General features: G+C 34.7%; 1 protein-coding gene across 2 annotated transcripts; it reads right to left on the reverse strand.

Moving 5' to 3' along the window:
• Positions 1-1,822: 1,822 nt before the first annotated feature.
• Positions 1,823-12,032, reverse strand: LOC142607491 (uncharacterized). Of its 2 annotated transcripts, none has more exons than XM_075779007.1 (2): positions 11,454-12,032; positions 1,823-2,443 (listed from the first exon to the last, which is right to left on the reverse strand). In XM_075779007.1, exons 1-2 carry the CDS (start codon positions 11,891-11,893, stop codon positions 2,182-2,184), a joined length of 702 nt encoding a protein of 233 aa, XP_075635122.1. In that variant the 5' UTR covers positions 11,894-12,032; the 3' UTR covers positions 1,823-2,181. The 2 variants fall into 2 exon arrangements, with proteins under 2 accessions (XP_075635122.1, XP_075635121.1); XM_075779006.1 differs by having other exon boundaries at positions 1,823-2,476.
• Positions 12,033-16,262: the final 4,230 nt, after the last annotated feature.

Genomic DNA, 16,262 nt, shown 5'->3' on the forward strand with positions numbered 1-16,262 from the left:
TTAAGTTCTCATTTCTCAACAATCGGCAAAGTCAGTCCATGCACCATTGACTCCGTCCCCAAGCCTTCTTGGCAACCACTCTTCGATTCACCAAAGATCGTCATCCATCTAGTGCGTCCTATGCAGCCTCTGCAGCAACAACTCCATAAGTCTCTTCAGCCCAACTTTCAACCCCTACATCATGGGCTTCCTTAAGAATGAGATCCAAAATATACGATTTTGGAGAAGAGGTTAGGAATCGTTGAGTTGGGAGTGAAATCGGTGAGTTGGGATTTGGTGGATCTAGTCAGAGAAGAATATTGAGATTGGAGAGGATTCGAAAACTTGGGCTAGCTCTAGGAATTGAGTCATGGCTTCTGCTTGGAATAAGCTGGACCTGGGATTGTGGTGGTGCTGGTGCTACACCGTTGGGGTTGTGGTGAATATGAGTTTGTTGGATCGTTGTATGAAGGCGTTGAGTTTGTTAAATCCGAGTTTGGGATTTGTTTGAATTTGGGGATTTTAGTTTAAACTAAATGGCATAAGATTCACTGTGATTGAAAGCCAAATTGAAAGTTAGAATCAATGTAATCTGTGTTGATATGCCATTGTTGGACTAAATTACCGTCTGAATATGAAGAAATTGCAAGAAAGAAAAGAAAATGAAATTTTGTTTGTTTACCAAGAAATTATAACAGATAAAAAAATTGATAAGATAAAAATAAATTTTGTTTGGTTAAAAATTGTAACAAAATAAAAGCAAAAAAATGGTAGAGAAAAAACAAGTATTTTTAAAAGCTTGCCTTTTTTGCTATGTAAGAACTGATGTGGCCAATAAAATTTAGACATGTCAACATATCAATTTATATTTTAATATTAAACATGTCAACTATGCAAACCATTTACCACGTAAATATTTTCCGTTAGTGAATTAATAGTGAAAACCAAATTAGTTGCAAGTTGAAAATGTTAGGGACCAAATGATTGCTACTAAAACGTAAAGACCAAATTGACTGTAATCTCAAAATATAAAGACCAAAATAATGTCTCTTTCTTTCATTTCAGTACTAAAAGGATTAGTACCAATCCTCTCCCATCCCATAAATCCCTATATTTATTAAGTAAACATTTTATTGCATTCTCTAAGAAAATTATTTTCGTCCCTATAACTCGTTGAATCTAGTCCTGTGCATATATATGGCACCGTGAGACTCTTCTGAGGTTCTACCCGCCCGATTCCCAATTGAACCCTTCTATGTAGATAGAAAGCATTTGATATTCCTCCAGGTTTAACAAACAAGAATTTCAATTGCAACAATGTCCTCAAAAAAGTCACTCGTTGCTAATTACCACTTCTGAACATTGTCATAACTGTATTACGTAACCACTTCTTTCTGGTTAAGACAGTTGACGTTTTATCAACATTCTTATTGATTTTGTCCTAGGGCCATATGGCTGCCCTTGGTTCCACTTGTTCTACTATCTAGTATAAACCATCCAAGCAAAAAAAACCATGATGACAGTTCAGGCCCAATTGTTTCTGTACCCAAATAATTCATCTGAGTCATCTCCCTGCTTCAATTAAAGAATACTTACTTGATTGATTGCTCCTATGTTTGGTGGTTGAATAAGAATTATTAGTATTTACTAACACAAAGTTATATGCAGAACCGATACTGTCATAGTTTGATACCAAGCATAACTAGTGTGAAAATTATTATATTTGTAACAGTATTGGGGAAAGTATGCCTCTAGCTTATGAACAATAGCAATAGTCATCCGATCAGGTTGATCAACGTTTCAAATTCAACTACATAAATCTTATCATGCACAGGTGTATACATGAACCAGAATTTTGATATTTTTATTAATAAATGAATACAAGAAACAATGCAGCTATACTTCATTTCACAACATTATACATTTTGTTGAGCACATGCTTCATTTGAGCTTATAGTGACATGTGCATCATTCGGATTATGAACTGCCAGCCAATTTCATATAGATATAAATAAGAGAAAGCAAGTACCTTAAGTATGCACAAAACATTGACTTCCAATACCAAAAAAAAAAAGTCCAATATCCGGTCTAGATCTTATCCTTGCTCCCCCAATCAGAGCCTACCCAAATTACTGGCATCTGTCTGCGCTACCAACAGCCCAACACCTCTACAAATAGACTAATAATCAACAATTAGGTACACTACCTCATTTCCTCATCAATCCGATCCTTAGCTACAGTTGCTTTTCGTGCAGCTCTTCTTTTGGTCTGAATTTGGCGAACATATTCAGCAACTACAACATGGAACTTTGGAGCAAGCTTTTTGGTTGAAGAGATATTAAGACCTGCCCTTTTCAGGGCTCGGATAAGATGTTTTTCAGCAACTTGCATATGAGTAGGACAGAGAAGAGGAACTGTAGATCTCAGTACAGGCTTACAACAGAGAATAGGCCCTGTCTGTGTGCTGCTTATAGGCAAACATATTATTAACAAAAAACTATTATTAGCAGAGGTATATAGAGGAACAATAAGATAGCCCATTCAGTGTTGGTAAAAGCGAGGGGTGCACTTAAGCGCAAAGGCCTCTTGGAACCTAGGTGCAAAGCATAAAGCGCAAGCATACGCCTGATTGAAGTGAAGCACCCATTTTTTAAAAAATAATTTGATAAATTTCAAAATAATAATTAATGAGAAATGCAACAGTCAAATTATCATATAAATTGAAATAAAATTTTTTATATAATTCATATAACATTTAGATAAGCCATACATTGGCAATTTTAACACAAAATTGCAAGTCTTTTTTTTTTTTTTTTTTGGATTAGCTAGATATGAGTACTTCCATGTCATATCCTTTCTTAAATCTTTTTTTTATTTATATATATATATATATATATATATATAAGATTCATTGATATCAAAAAGGGACACCCTAGTACAGGGAGTGTACAAGGGTCAAATACAGAAATGATAAGAATCAAGAAAATCAAAGATAGAAAAGAATGATTGGTTTCGCAAGGCAAACAACCAATCCAAAAAAGTTCTAAAGAAAAATAACTTGAGGTTAGGAATAGATCTCTCACAATGTTCAAAACACCTATTGTTTTTTTCCCTCCAAGGACACCACATTAAACAATGGGGAACAATTATCCATATATGATCATTTTGATGACGACCAAACCGGCTTTGCCAACAAGCAAGGAGACCCACAACTGACTTAGGCATAACTCAACTTACTCCAAATAAACCCAAAACCATATATCACAAATCCATAGCAGCCGAACAATGAAGGAAAAGATGGTCAACTGATTCTCACCATTACCACATGACACCAATCCAATATCCACACCTTCCTTTTTCGTAAATTGTCAATCATCAAACATTTCCCTTCCAGCTCATTTTATCCTCCCCAAACCCCTTTACTGTAGAGCCATATATAGTATCCATGAAGCTCGAAACAGCCTCCAATTCCCGAGCATGAAAACCCCTAAAGAAACTCACATCCCAAAATAGACCCAATTAGAGAACTTCATAAGCTTAGCCACACTTGCCTCCTTATCTCGGCAAAATCTAAATAATTCAGGAAAGGGGACAAGAGGTGTCTCCCCACACCAACAGTCTTGCCAAAACTTCACCCTCAACCCATCACTAATATCAAGCAGAATATAATGAGAAAAAGAAGGTCATCCTCGACTAATATTTTTCCACAAACCATACACATTCATATTTCACCTCTATCACTTGCCTCCAAAGGGCATCCCTTTCAAGCCACTTCCCAAACAAAGCTTCATTAAAAAGTTTTACTTTCCTTATCCCCACACCACTTGAAGAAATAGGTGTATAGACTAACCCATTTATCCAAGAGAAATTTAGGTTCATCCCCTAGACCACCTCATAAGAAATTTCGTTGAAATTTTGCAATTCGATTAGCCACAAAAGCAAGGATAGGAAATAAATATAGGAAATAAAGATAGGAAATAAGTAGGTAAATTTGATAGAGTGCTTTTAATTACAATGGCTCTACCTCCTTTGGATAAGTACAAACGTTTCCATCCTGCTATTCTCCTTTCCATCTTATCCAATATTGGGTTTTATATTGTCTTATTCTTGAATTTAGCACCCAAAGGAAGACCCAAATATATTATTGGAAGAGTACCTTGCTTGCAGCCAAGAACATTCAGCAATAACCCAATATTATGAACCACTCCCACAAGAACCAATTCAAACTTATCCAAATTTATCTTTATACCAAAAACCGCCTCAAACCAAATAAGAATCATGTGGAGAATCAAAATCTGATCAAGGTCGGCATCACAGAAAATTAGAGTGTCATCAACAAAGAACAGATGAGACACCACCAAAGATCTTCCATCTAAATCACCCACACGAAAACCTGACATGCGACCTTCATGGACAGCTTTATCCAACATTCTTCCGAGAGCTTCCATGACCAAGAAAAAAAGCAGAGACAAAGGATCACCTTGTCTCAACCATCTGGAACTCTCAAAAAATCCATAGGGGGAACCATTAATCAAAACAGAGAAACGAACAATAGATAGACAAAAGCAAATCCACTACCTCCACTTATTAAAGAACCCAATACACTATTAACAACTTCATAAGAAAACCCCAATTTACATGATTAAAAGCCTTCTCAACATCTAGTTTACAAAGTAACCTTGGGATACCGGTCTTCAACTTACGGTCAAGGCATTCATTAGCAATAAGTAAAGGGTCGAGGATCTATCTATATAAATCAAAAGCATTCTGTGAAGCTGAAATTATATCCCCTATGACCGCTTTTTTTATTATATATATATAAGTAATAAAGATTATTGATATCAAAAAAGAAACACCCAAGTACACAAGGAGCATACAGAGATGTACAGATCAAATACAAAAATTACATAAATCAAGTAAATCCAAAATTGAAGAAAATGGTTGGCTTCTCCAAACTGAGAACCAGTCTAATAAGGTTCTAAAAAATAATAGCTTGAGATCAGGCATAGAACACTCACTGTCTTAAAAGCACCTACTATTTCTTTCCTTCCAAACACACTACACACCACATCAAACAATAAGGAACAACAATCCATATACGTACATTACGATGATGACCAAATCGACCTTGCTAGCAAGCAAGGAGCTCAACAACTGACTTTGGCATAACCCAACAAACTCCAAATAAACCAAAAACCATATCCCACAGCACCATAGCAAACAAACAATGAAGAAATAAATGGTCAACAGTTTCACTATTACACTTGCACATATAACATCAATCCAAAATGCGTACCTTTCTTTTCCTTAAATTGTCAATTGTCAGACATTTCCCCAAGGCAACAGCCCATATAAAGAAATCCACTCTAGAAGGAATCTTCTGCTTCCAAATGCTCTTTCAAGGGAAAAATTGCTCACTGTGGCTAGCTAGGAGATGGTAATACGCACTAACTATAAACCACTCACTCTTATTAGGTAACCAACATCTTTTATCCTCTCCAATCCCCTTTACAAGAGTGCCATAAATGGTATCCATGAAGCTCCAGAAAGCTTACAATTCCTGATTATGCACATGCCTACAAAAATGTATATCCCAATGAAGGACTCTATTGGTGTACCTCATTAGATCAGCCACACTTGCCTCTTTGTTTCAACAAATCCTATATAATTCACGATAGCAGTTTGCAAGAGAAGATCCACACCACCAATCTAGCCAGAATTGCACTTTTGATCCATCTCCAATTTCACACGAGATAAACTGAGATAAAGAGGGTCACTCCTGTCTAATATTTTTCCACAAACTAACTCCATATGGACCAAAGATTGAGCAAAAACACCAACCACCTCATTCACAACCATACTTCACCTCTATCACTTGTCGCCAAAGAGCATCTCTTTCTCCACAACCACTTCCCTAATAAAGCTACATTAAAAATTCTCAAGTTTCTAATCCCTAAACCACTTTAAGAAAGTGGAGCAGAAACAGTAGCCCAATTAACAAGATGAAATTTAGACTCATCACCTAGGCCATCCCATAAAAAGTTCCATTGAAGTTTTGCAATTAGTTTAGCCTTTGCAGTAGGAATAGGAAATAAGGGAAGAAAATAAGTAGGTAGATTACTTTTAATTAAAGTGACTTTGCCTCCCTTGAATAAATATAATTTTTTCCAACCCGCTAATTTCCTTTCCACCTTCTCCAGAATTTGATTCCAAATTGTCTTGTCCTTGAATTTTGTCCCCAAAGGAAGACCCAAATATTTCATTAGAAGAGGCTCTTGCTTACAATCTAGGACAGCCACTGAAAGCTCAATGTTGTGAACCGCCCCCACAGGCACCGATACAAACTTACCTAGGTTTATCTTTAAACCCTACACAACCTTAAACCAAATGAGCTCCAATCGGAGTATCAAAATTTGATCAAGATTAGCATCACAAAAAATTAGAGTGTCATCAGGAAAAAGGAGATGAGAAACCACCAAAGATCTTCCTTCTAAATCACCTACACAAAAACCAGATAGGCAACCTTCATGTACAGCCTTATCCAACATTCTACCAATAGCTTCCATAACCAACACAAATAACAAAGGGGACAAAGAATCGCCTTGCCGCAGCCCCCTTGAACTCCCAAAAAACCCATAGGGAGAACCATTAATAGAAAAACAAACAGTTGATAAACAAAATCAAATCCACCACCTCCACTTATCAAAAAAGCCACAACACTCAAGCCAATGTGTAAGAAATCTCCAATTCATGCGATCAAAGGCTTTCTCTGTCCTATTTACATAACAACCCTGGCAGGCCAGACTTCAACCCATTGTCAAGGCATTCATTAGCAATAAGAACGGAATCAAGAACTTGCCTATTTAGAACAAAAGCATTCTAAGGAGCTGAAATAATATCTCCTAAAACCATGCAAAGTCGAATAGCCAAAACTTTAGCAAGTATTTTATAAACCCCACCCCCCCCCCCCCCAATAAGACTAATAGGACGAAAATCATTTACTTCCACTGCTGCAATTATTTTAGGAATGAGAGCAATGAAGGTTGCATTCAAGATTTTTTCAAATTGACCTGTAATATGAAAATGGTGGAACACAGCCATGATATCTGATTTAAGAACCCCCTAACAAGCTTGAAAGAATGCCATTGGAAAATTGTCTGGCCCATGTCATTTTTCCCTATTAAAATCCTTGATGACTTCAAAAATTTCAGTTTCCTTAAAAGGTCTCTCCAACCAATCCACATTATCCCCTAAAATCCTTGGAAAATCCAACATATCCAGGAAAGGCCGATGATCTTGCTACTTAACGAGTATAAATTCATATAGAATTGTTTAATATAGTCGGCAATCATATCTTGGTTGGAAGTCAAAGCCCCATCAATCATAAGATTTTCAAAATAGTTATTTCTTCTATTAGAATTGGTCATCCTATGAAAAAACCTCGTATTGAAGTCACCTCTTTTAAGTACAACACTCTGGACTTTTGTCTCCAACTAATCTCCTCTAACAAAGTAATCTTCTCAAGTTCAAAGCAAAAGGTTGTTTTTTCCAATTTTTCCTCATCTGTTAGAGGTTGGTTCTCCTCTTTAACATCTAAAGCGTTCAATTTACTCCATAGTTGCTGTTTCTTGACTGTGACATTGCCAAAATCTATTTCATTCTACTTCTTTAGATCCATTTTTAGAGCAGTCAACTTCTTGGCAAGTATGTACATAGACGAGTAGCCAAGACTTTAGCTATAATTTTATAACCCCCCCCCCCCCCCCCCAAAACAAGACTAACCGAGTGAATGTCCATGACAAATCAACTATTGTAGTTTTTTTTTTTGGTATAAGAGTAATGAACAAGCTTTTCTCAAACTGACCTTTAGCGTAAAAATGATGAAACACAGTCATAAGATCTAGTTTGAGAATCTCCCAGCAAGATTGGAAAAATACCATGGAAAAGCCATTTGGCCTAGGCGATTTATCACCATTGCAAACCTGAAGGACACCATATATCTCTGCCTCCTCGAAAAGTCTCTCTAACCAATTAGCTTTATGTCCAAATATCATTGGAAAAACCTACACATCTGAAAATGGTCGATCAACTTGTTGCTCCATGTATAAATCCATGAAAAATTGAGAAATACAATCCACAATCATATCCTGATTAGAAGACAAACTTCCATTAACCATAAGACTCTCAATACTGTTATTTCTTCGGTTTAAAATTGGCCATCTTGAGAAAAAATCTTGTATTGGAATAACCCTCCCTCAAGTACAATACCCTAGACTTTTGTCTCCAACTAATCTCTTCTAATAAAGTGAACTTCTCAATTTTTGTACGGATATTAGCCTGTGCCAATTGTTCATCGGCTGTAAATAGGTGAGTCTCCCCTTTAGCATCCAGACCATTCAATTTACTCCAAGTTTGTTGCTTCTTAAGAGTGACATTACCAAACTCCGCTTCATTCCACTTTTTTAGATCCAATTTCAAAGCTACCAACTTCTTGGCCAATATATAACTAGGAGTTCCTTAAAATAAATAAAATGTCCACCAGGCCTTCACGTCTCTACAAACCTCTCCACCTGCAACCACATATTTTCAAAACAAAAAGGAATTCGCCCTCTCCTATGACTTTCACCCTCCAACATCATTGGGAAGTGGTCTGATAAAACTCTAGATAACCTTTTTTGGGAGAACAAAGTGAAATGATCCGCAAAAGAGGAGAGAAAAGAAACTGATCTATTCTAGAAGCTGAGCTCCAATATCCACAATGCCCTATGACTAATTAGTAATATTAGTTAATAATTTAATCAATGACTACAGGTCTATTTGGGAACAGCTTACTTAGGTTTTTGCTAAAAGTGTGCTAAAGTATACTTGTACCTTGAAAAAAATTTGAGAAAATGCGGGAAAAAGTAAGCTTTTAAAAAGCCGTACATAAAAGCTTAAAGCTAATGCCAAACTCACCCTATAAGTCTATAAGAATTAGTCTGCTATGTTCAACATCAACCACTAAAGTAACTAAACAATTACTACAAATATATTATATCATACTTTTAATTTCATGAATGAGCTAAGAATATGAGGACATAGCAATATGGTAAGTACCAAGCAGATATCCAAAAGGGAAAAAATAGAATAACAAAAATCCGGGTGGGTTACTATTTCAAGGAGAAAAAATCAAGAAAAAATAAAAATAAAAATAGAGAAGACTAGGAGGATGTGGGTTTCAAGACAAGTTACACTCAATTTTTTTTATTTTTTTACTAGTAAGTTACACTAAAAATATGTCAAATCAGTGATTTATATCAATAAGGTCAAGATCCTATAGTTTTAATTCAATTTTGGTTTTTTTTTTTAATAAAAAATAAATAAATAAAAAAAAGCGCCAAAAAGCATGCTTTGAGCTTTTTGAAAAAGCTTGCTTCTTTGAATGAGCCTAGCTTTTGAGGCGAAAAGCAATGGAGCCTTGGGGCTTCATGCTTTGAGCTTAAGCGTGCTTTTACCAACACTGAGCCTGTTTATAATATAAAAACTATTAGTAGAACATATCCTATCTTCACATTCAGTAAATAAACTTAGAATATCAAGCATAGTCAAGGAAATCAGAGGTAAAATTCAACAGAAATCAAATAGTTGCAGTATTGTCAGATTTTAAAAATAATAAATAATTAAAGGTCAGAGTCGTTTAATCACTGTCATCAACCTGGACAGTCAATTTGATAATAGGTGGTAACCATCTAGTGCAGCTAAATTAGATTTACTAATTTACATTTTTTTTTTATAGAGTTAAACCAGGTGGGTCTTCGGCTCACATCACCCACCATCCCACATAACTCTTATAAGAACTCTTATAAGGGAAGGACGTGTCATTAGCTTAAAGCCCCTTGGCTTCCTAATTTACAATATCTTGCCATTGCGATCCATGGTCTGTAGCTTGAATGATCACAATAAGTGCCATATACAATTAGACAAAGGCTACGACAAGATCTACATGACATTGGCAAAAACTCTAATCTAACTTGGACCAAAAATTCATCTAACCACACTGCTCCATTTAGTGATATAGTATCAGCAACACATCTCATTTTGAATTTATTGAATGTTTATGCTTCTATTATATGATAAATATTTGGGATCTTAAGATTAGATTAATGCTTTTAGAACACCAAATAAACTCATTTTCAAGGGATTTTAGTAAGCAAATCAATCCAAATTGTGATTTAATGTGATTTTTGTAGTAATTACTTCATATATGGATTCTACACACCATATCATGGAGACCAGGTATAGTTTGTGAAAAGGAGAAGAAAGAAAAAGGAAGAAAAGTCTAGGAAATTAGGATTCCTTGCAAAACCCAGACGACAGTGGTCAAGACCCTTGTTTCTACTTTTTTTGATTGGTAAGTTCCACAAGTACCCAAAGGATTCTAAACCACAACGTCAAATGAGTTCATTGGTGCTTCTTCTTTTTTTAAATAAATGAGTTCATTAAAGCCCCAAAATCAATAGCCTACCCATACATCCCAAAATCCATCAAAACATAGAAGTATAAACATTCACTTGACCTAAAAGGCTTAAATATTTGAAATCCCCAAATTCTAAAATCCCAGCATATTTCTAGAGATTAGGGGTGTTTGGAATGAATTCTTACCTCAATGAATCAATAGATTGAGCACTATAATTAATAATGCAACAACTAAGCAAGTGTCATCCTTGCTATGTACAAACAAGAAGATAAATGGTGGGCTATAGTCCATTCTTTTTGGATTTTTTTAAGATGAGGGAGGGATTTGAGAGAACTTGATATCTTTTTAAGGTGAGGGTAAATAGAATTGAGAGAATTTGGAGGGGAACGTCATCCCCTCTAGCCCCCATCTTTTCAATTTCCCCAAATTGGAGGAATTTAAATACCTTGTTTAATCAATTTTTCTAAATTTTCCTTTTTATTTATTAAAATTTCAATAAGGTCTACACAAACCTTTATGACTTACTTATCTCACTCTATTGTCAATTTGTATAATATCTTACCCTCTCCACTCCTTTCTACTCAACAACCAAATAAAAGGAGGAATACCTGCTCTTTTTTCCTCTCTATTATTTTTTAGCACATTTACACAAAGGAAATAGATAATTATTCCCTCTCTCTGCTCTCCTCTCCTCTCCTCTCCTCTCCTCTCTTCTCCTTCCTGCTTGTTATCATCTACCACCCTCCTCCCCCTCCAAACAAACTTAGTGGCGCCTCGCCTCGCCTCGCCTCTGACATTTAACACTTCTCCTACCGTCCACTACAGTTAGAAATACAAATCCGGTTTTATCGAACCACATTTATTCTCCTAACGAGAGATCTCATATGATTTAATGCACTTCCATGTATCTATCTATCTTTCTTACAGTTGAAAGGAAAAATAGAATAAATGCAAAATGAAAATCTCCAATAAGCAAAAGAGGACAACGCAGTAATAAAAACAAAGGAGAAAAGCTCACCTCTTGATGCAATAGGTACATCCCTTATAGAGATTCTGCTTAGAATCCGAAAGAATGTGCGCATGACAATACCTCGTCAACGCCATCGCCTTTGCCTTACACCCTGTCACTTCACATCTCATCTCTTCGACATCCTCTTCATTCCCATTCCCTCCTCCGCTTCTGTTCCTCTCTTGTTCTTCTTCTTCTTCTTCTTCCTCCTCCTCTTCTTCCTCGTTGTAGTACGGGCTCTTCCCGTACCTCCAGTAATAATATTTATACTTCGCTCTCAGTTCCTCCATTAACGCCCAGTAAAACGCTTTGTACAACTTCGTCAGCTGCCTCAACCGTTCCGATCGTCTTCGAAGAAGCTCTTCACGACTTAACACAACTGAAGTTGAGAGAGGTGACTCTGGGATTCGGAGAGGAGAGAGAGGTCTTGAAGATGATGGCTCGCCCATGCCTGACTTTTTAGGGTTAAAGGAATGACTGACCGCCTTGATTTTGATTTTTGAGGTGCAAGAGACAGATATCTAATCTAACTGTAATAGAAATCACCCAAACCAAACCAAAACAAATAAATCAAGCTTTACCTCTTTCTTTTCTACGCGGCACGTGCAACGCACGTTAAAATTATAGAGTTTCGATTTCGACGAGCATAACACTAACTTCTCAAAAATCATTGCCATACATTGCTAATATCATCTATATATATATATATATATATATATATATATATATATATATATATATATATTTACACGTTAGCATTATTAAAAATATATATATATTTTTTCAACTAAAAAATAATAATAAAGAAGCTAAAATCCTAAAACATATACTCTAATGTTTTTACTTCTCATTCAAACCCGAAAATCAAACCCTATAACTATTCTCTCCAACTCTGAAAATCAAAAACTCAAAACTCATCTCTTCTCTACTCTTCTCCTTCCCCCAAATTGCAAAATCTCTTCTCTCCCCATCCTTCCACCCCAAGACCAGACAAGCTTCTATGGTTATCGAACCCCAATGGACAATTCTCCGTTAAATCTCTTCTCTCCCCATCCTTCCACCCCGAGACCAGACAAGCTTCTATGGTTATCGAACCCCAATGGACAATTCTCCGTTAAATCTGCCTACCATCTTGCAACCCAACTCATTGATACACCAACCACAAACTAATGTTAGCTGGAAAAAGCTTTGGAAGCTCAAAGTCCCTGAAAGGATTAAGAGAATTACCTCGTCAGCTACTTCACTCATACCGAAGAGGTATAACTCTGTAAATTTCTGTCTCTGTGTGTGAGTTTGGGTTTTGTTTGGTTTGGGTTTTTGAATTTTTCTCTTCAATTGAAAATATGGCTGCCCAGTTATTACTTCCTATATGTTGTTCTCTCTCCACTTCAATTGTTCATGGAATTAAAAGGGTTTAGAAAAGGCCCCTGAATGGTTGGCCTTTGATTTGCCGGCATTAAAAGGGGTTTTTTTTTTTTTAGATTCTAGCAATTTAAGGTGGAAAATTTATTTTTCCATCTCGGTTTTGAACCAAAATTGGGGTTTGGATAGTTTGGGTTGTTGTCTTTGACTCAATTAATGAAGTAGCTATTGTTGTATGGGAAGTTAGGTATTTAGGTTCCTTTCTACTTTGAAGGCCTTGATTTTGGGATTTTGAATTTGATCTTATTATTGATGATAAATTGATAATGTGTGTTCTGTGGTAAAAAAAAAAAAAAAAAAAATATATATATATATATACACACACACACATACACACACTAATACCTGATGAATGTCAACTTTGGTGTTAGTTTGCATCTTGGTTCTTTTACAAAAAGGCCATCAATTTTGGTTTGTTTACTTCTGTTTACTTCCTACTGCTTATCAGCCACATGGTAAGGTTGTTTTTGCTCACTTGGTAGGGACTTAAACCTATTAGCTGCTTTACTTATAGAAGGCCTATGGTAGTCGTCTAAGAGTGTTGATTGTTTATTAATGGATTGCCTACAATGTGTTTGATTATAGTTTTCAACAACTCTCACACTGCTCCATTTCAAAATAAATCATCTTGAAGCAATCAAAGTTTAGAAGATGGGACTTCTATTGCAAGGAATTGGTGGGTAAAGGTACTGCTATTGATAATGCTTCTTTCTACATTTAGATTGATGTTCCATTCCTCAATATATTTGTCTCTTTCAATATATGTTGTCAATGTTGATCTCAAGGTTAGCATTTGTGGTTTTTGGAATAAAATAACTCTAAAAAACCTTTATCTGGTATATGTAATTGTAGGCCATCTTGACATCAGTATAATACTTAGATTAAAGGCATTGTTAATGTCTATATTACTATATATATGCATTGTTGTTGTTGTGCAGCCCTATCATGGTTTATGAGAGAAATAATGATTGGCTGGCACCTAGTAAAGGCTGATGGGGATCATTTGTTTTCATGTACCTTGGTAAAATTATTGATTAAACTAATTAGACACTTCCAAAAAAAAAAACTTAACACCTGAAGCAAAGGAATCAATACTTTTTCTTGATTTTCTTTGTAGGTAGAACAAAAAATGATGGTCAAATGGACATGAATACCAAAAAGAAATACAACATTTATGGGAAGTTTGGATTAGTTGAAGTCTCCCATCAAATGACGAATTATTTGCTGTCCATGAATTGATTCTTACCAAAAACTTATCAATTACAGGGCTGCATTCTTATCACCTATAGCTTCAAACAATTTGATAAACTAGATTTGGTTTGTTATCTATTTATGCTTTTGACAATAATTGATTTATGAAAATTGTGGCTATTTAAGAATTGTGATCTGCTTTTTATAATTTAACATAAAAGCCCAGTTGAAAATTTTAATGCTTTTGTTCTCATGCTGATTTTGATTGTTTGAGATAATTGTAGTGATTGTAAACACCTTCAGGTAAGTAATTATTTGATGAGTTTATAATCAAATCTTTGATAATGAGTAAACCCCAAGGGATACCAGAGTCTGTTGGGAACCCTCTTGAAGTGAGGCCAGAAGTTTATTGCAATTATGATATAGGCTTATTTGAGTTGACTAATGGTTGCTTTGTTCTTTTAGGTGTTGAATTTTTTTTATGCATGTTGAGGTTGTTCCATTTTGTTAGACATCTCCAGCCAAGAGGTTTTAGGCTTTACTTGAGGACTTGCGTTGTATTGGTTATCTTTGTTTTTGTTTTGTGTTTGTTTAAATTTTTTAGTGAATAAAATTTGTTCTGCACTATTTTCTTGCATAAAATCTGCATTTTACATCTAAAATCTGCACTTTTTTACAACCAAAATATGCACTACTCCACTGCTTCAAACTTTCTGCACTACACTATTTCTCTTCTATTATTGTTTCTTAAATGTTGTTGGAAATTGGCTTCTTATTGTTTTGCAGATAAGGATTTGGCATTTTGTTATCTAGATTATTTGGAACTATGGATCTTTATCTGTGTAGGACTCTTAAACAAGATGAGAACAGTAAGGTATTTACGAGTCTTCTCCTTTATTCTATACTGTTTCTTGCATATTTATTGGTAATATGTTTCTAGAAAGAATTTGAAATTGGAATGTGATTGTATATTTAAGTTTCTTGGTTATCTCAAACTTGGTTTTATGTACAAATTTGATATTTAACTTGTATATATTGTAACAGTAACTTATTAAGTGAACAAGGTAGTGATTCTACAAATTTTCAAAAAGTTGATGTTGAAAGCAATGTACAACTCACACCAACATCTGTAATCAAGGAAAACAAAAGGAGTTGTTCAGTGACTTCTACGAAGCAACAGGAAAGAAGATACAAAGATTAATTTAAAGTTTATTTTCAATTTATTTGAAATATTGATTAATTAGTTCTTTAAATTTTTGTTTCACACATTTAATGGATAATTGATGATGTTAAGGATTGGAAGCCTAATTTTAATTTTAATATAAGTTTGATTTCTATTTTTCATTACGTAATTTAATTTTTCATATCAAGGATAGGAAACTTTTAGACTGAAATCTTAATGTACAATTAAAGATGAAAAGACAAAATTATTTACATCTTCATACACAATAGATTTTCCGTGCATCGCACGGGTTAGCGACTGGTTCCTATTTGAATAATATTCATATTTAACCCTATCAAAAAAAAATATATATTCATATTTAACAACAAAACTTACAACCTATTTACTAAAGGCAATATCCACTCAATAAAAAAGATTCCAAGAATTATAATAAATATCATCTTCCAACAATAAGCATTTGCGTTTTATTAAGATATTGTCGCAATATTTGAAATTTAGTAATACAAAGATTTTATTCATACTTCTCTCTTTATCATCTTACATTTTATGTGTCTAGCTATAATGTTTAGTTTATCTAGTTTTTAATAAACATCATTTTAAGTAAGAATGTATATATATTTTTTAAGAACAAGGTTACAAAAGACATGTGTCATTGAATTATATAAAATTATGAGTTTAGAAGATTAAAACCTTCTAAATTAGTGTACTTTAGGTAACAAATAGAACAGCCTATATTGTCATTACTACTTTTCAAGAACGACTTCCACATAAAACTAAAAAAATGTGAAGGAAGTTTTTTGAGATATTAAAATTTAGAGAGAGTAGTTAAGACATTGCACAATGGGGGGTGGGGGGGGGGGGGGGTAGAAATTGCTTGGTTTTAACTTTTAAGGGAGGAATTGTGAACTAACCCAAACATAAAGGAATAAAGTGAATTTTTTTTTTTAGTAAAACTATGTCAGTGCATAAAAAATATAAAACAAAAAACAAAACAAAACAAAAAGACAACCTACAAAAAATGT

The sequence above is a fragment of the Castanea sativa genome, chromosome 8 (genome assembly GCF_040712315.1).
Source record: "Castanea sativa cultivar Marrone di Chiusa Pesio chromosome 8, ASM4071231v1".
In the NCBI taxonomy this organism is placed as follows: Eukaryota; Viridiplantae; Streptophyta; class Magnoliopsida; order Fagales; family Fagaceae; genus Castanea; species Castanea sativa.

Bases quoted from the DNA above. Each gene is read 5' to 3' on its own strand.
- LOC142607491 (XM_075779006.1), bottom strand. From the start codon at position 11,893: ATGGGCGAGCCATCATCTTCAAGACCTCTCTCTCCTCTCCGAATCCCA. The intron at 2,477-11,453 runs GTGAGCTTTTCT...TGCTAATAATAG, and splicing joins TGTACCTATTGCATCAAGAG to TTTTTTGTTAATAATATGTT.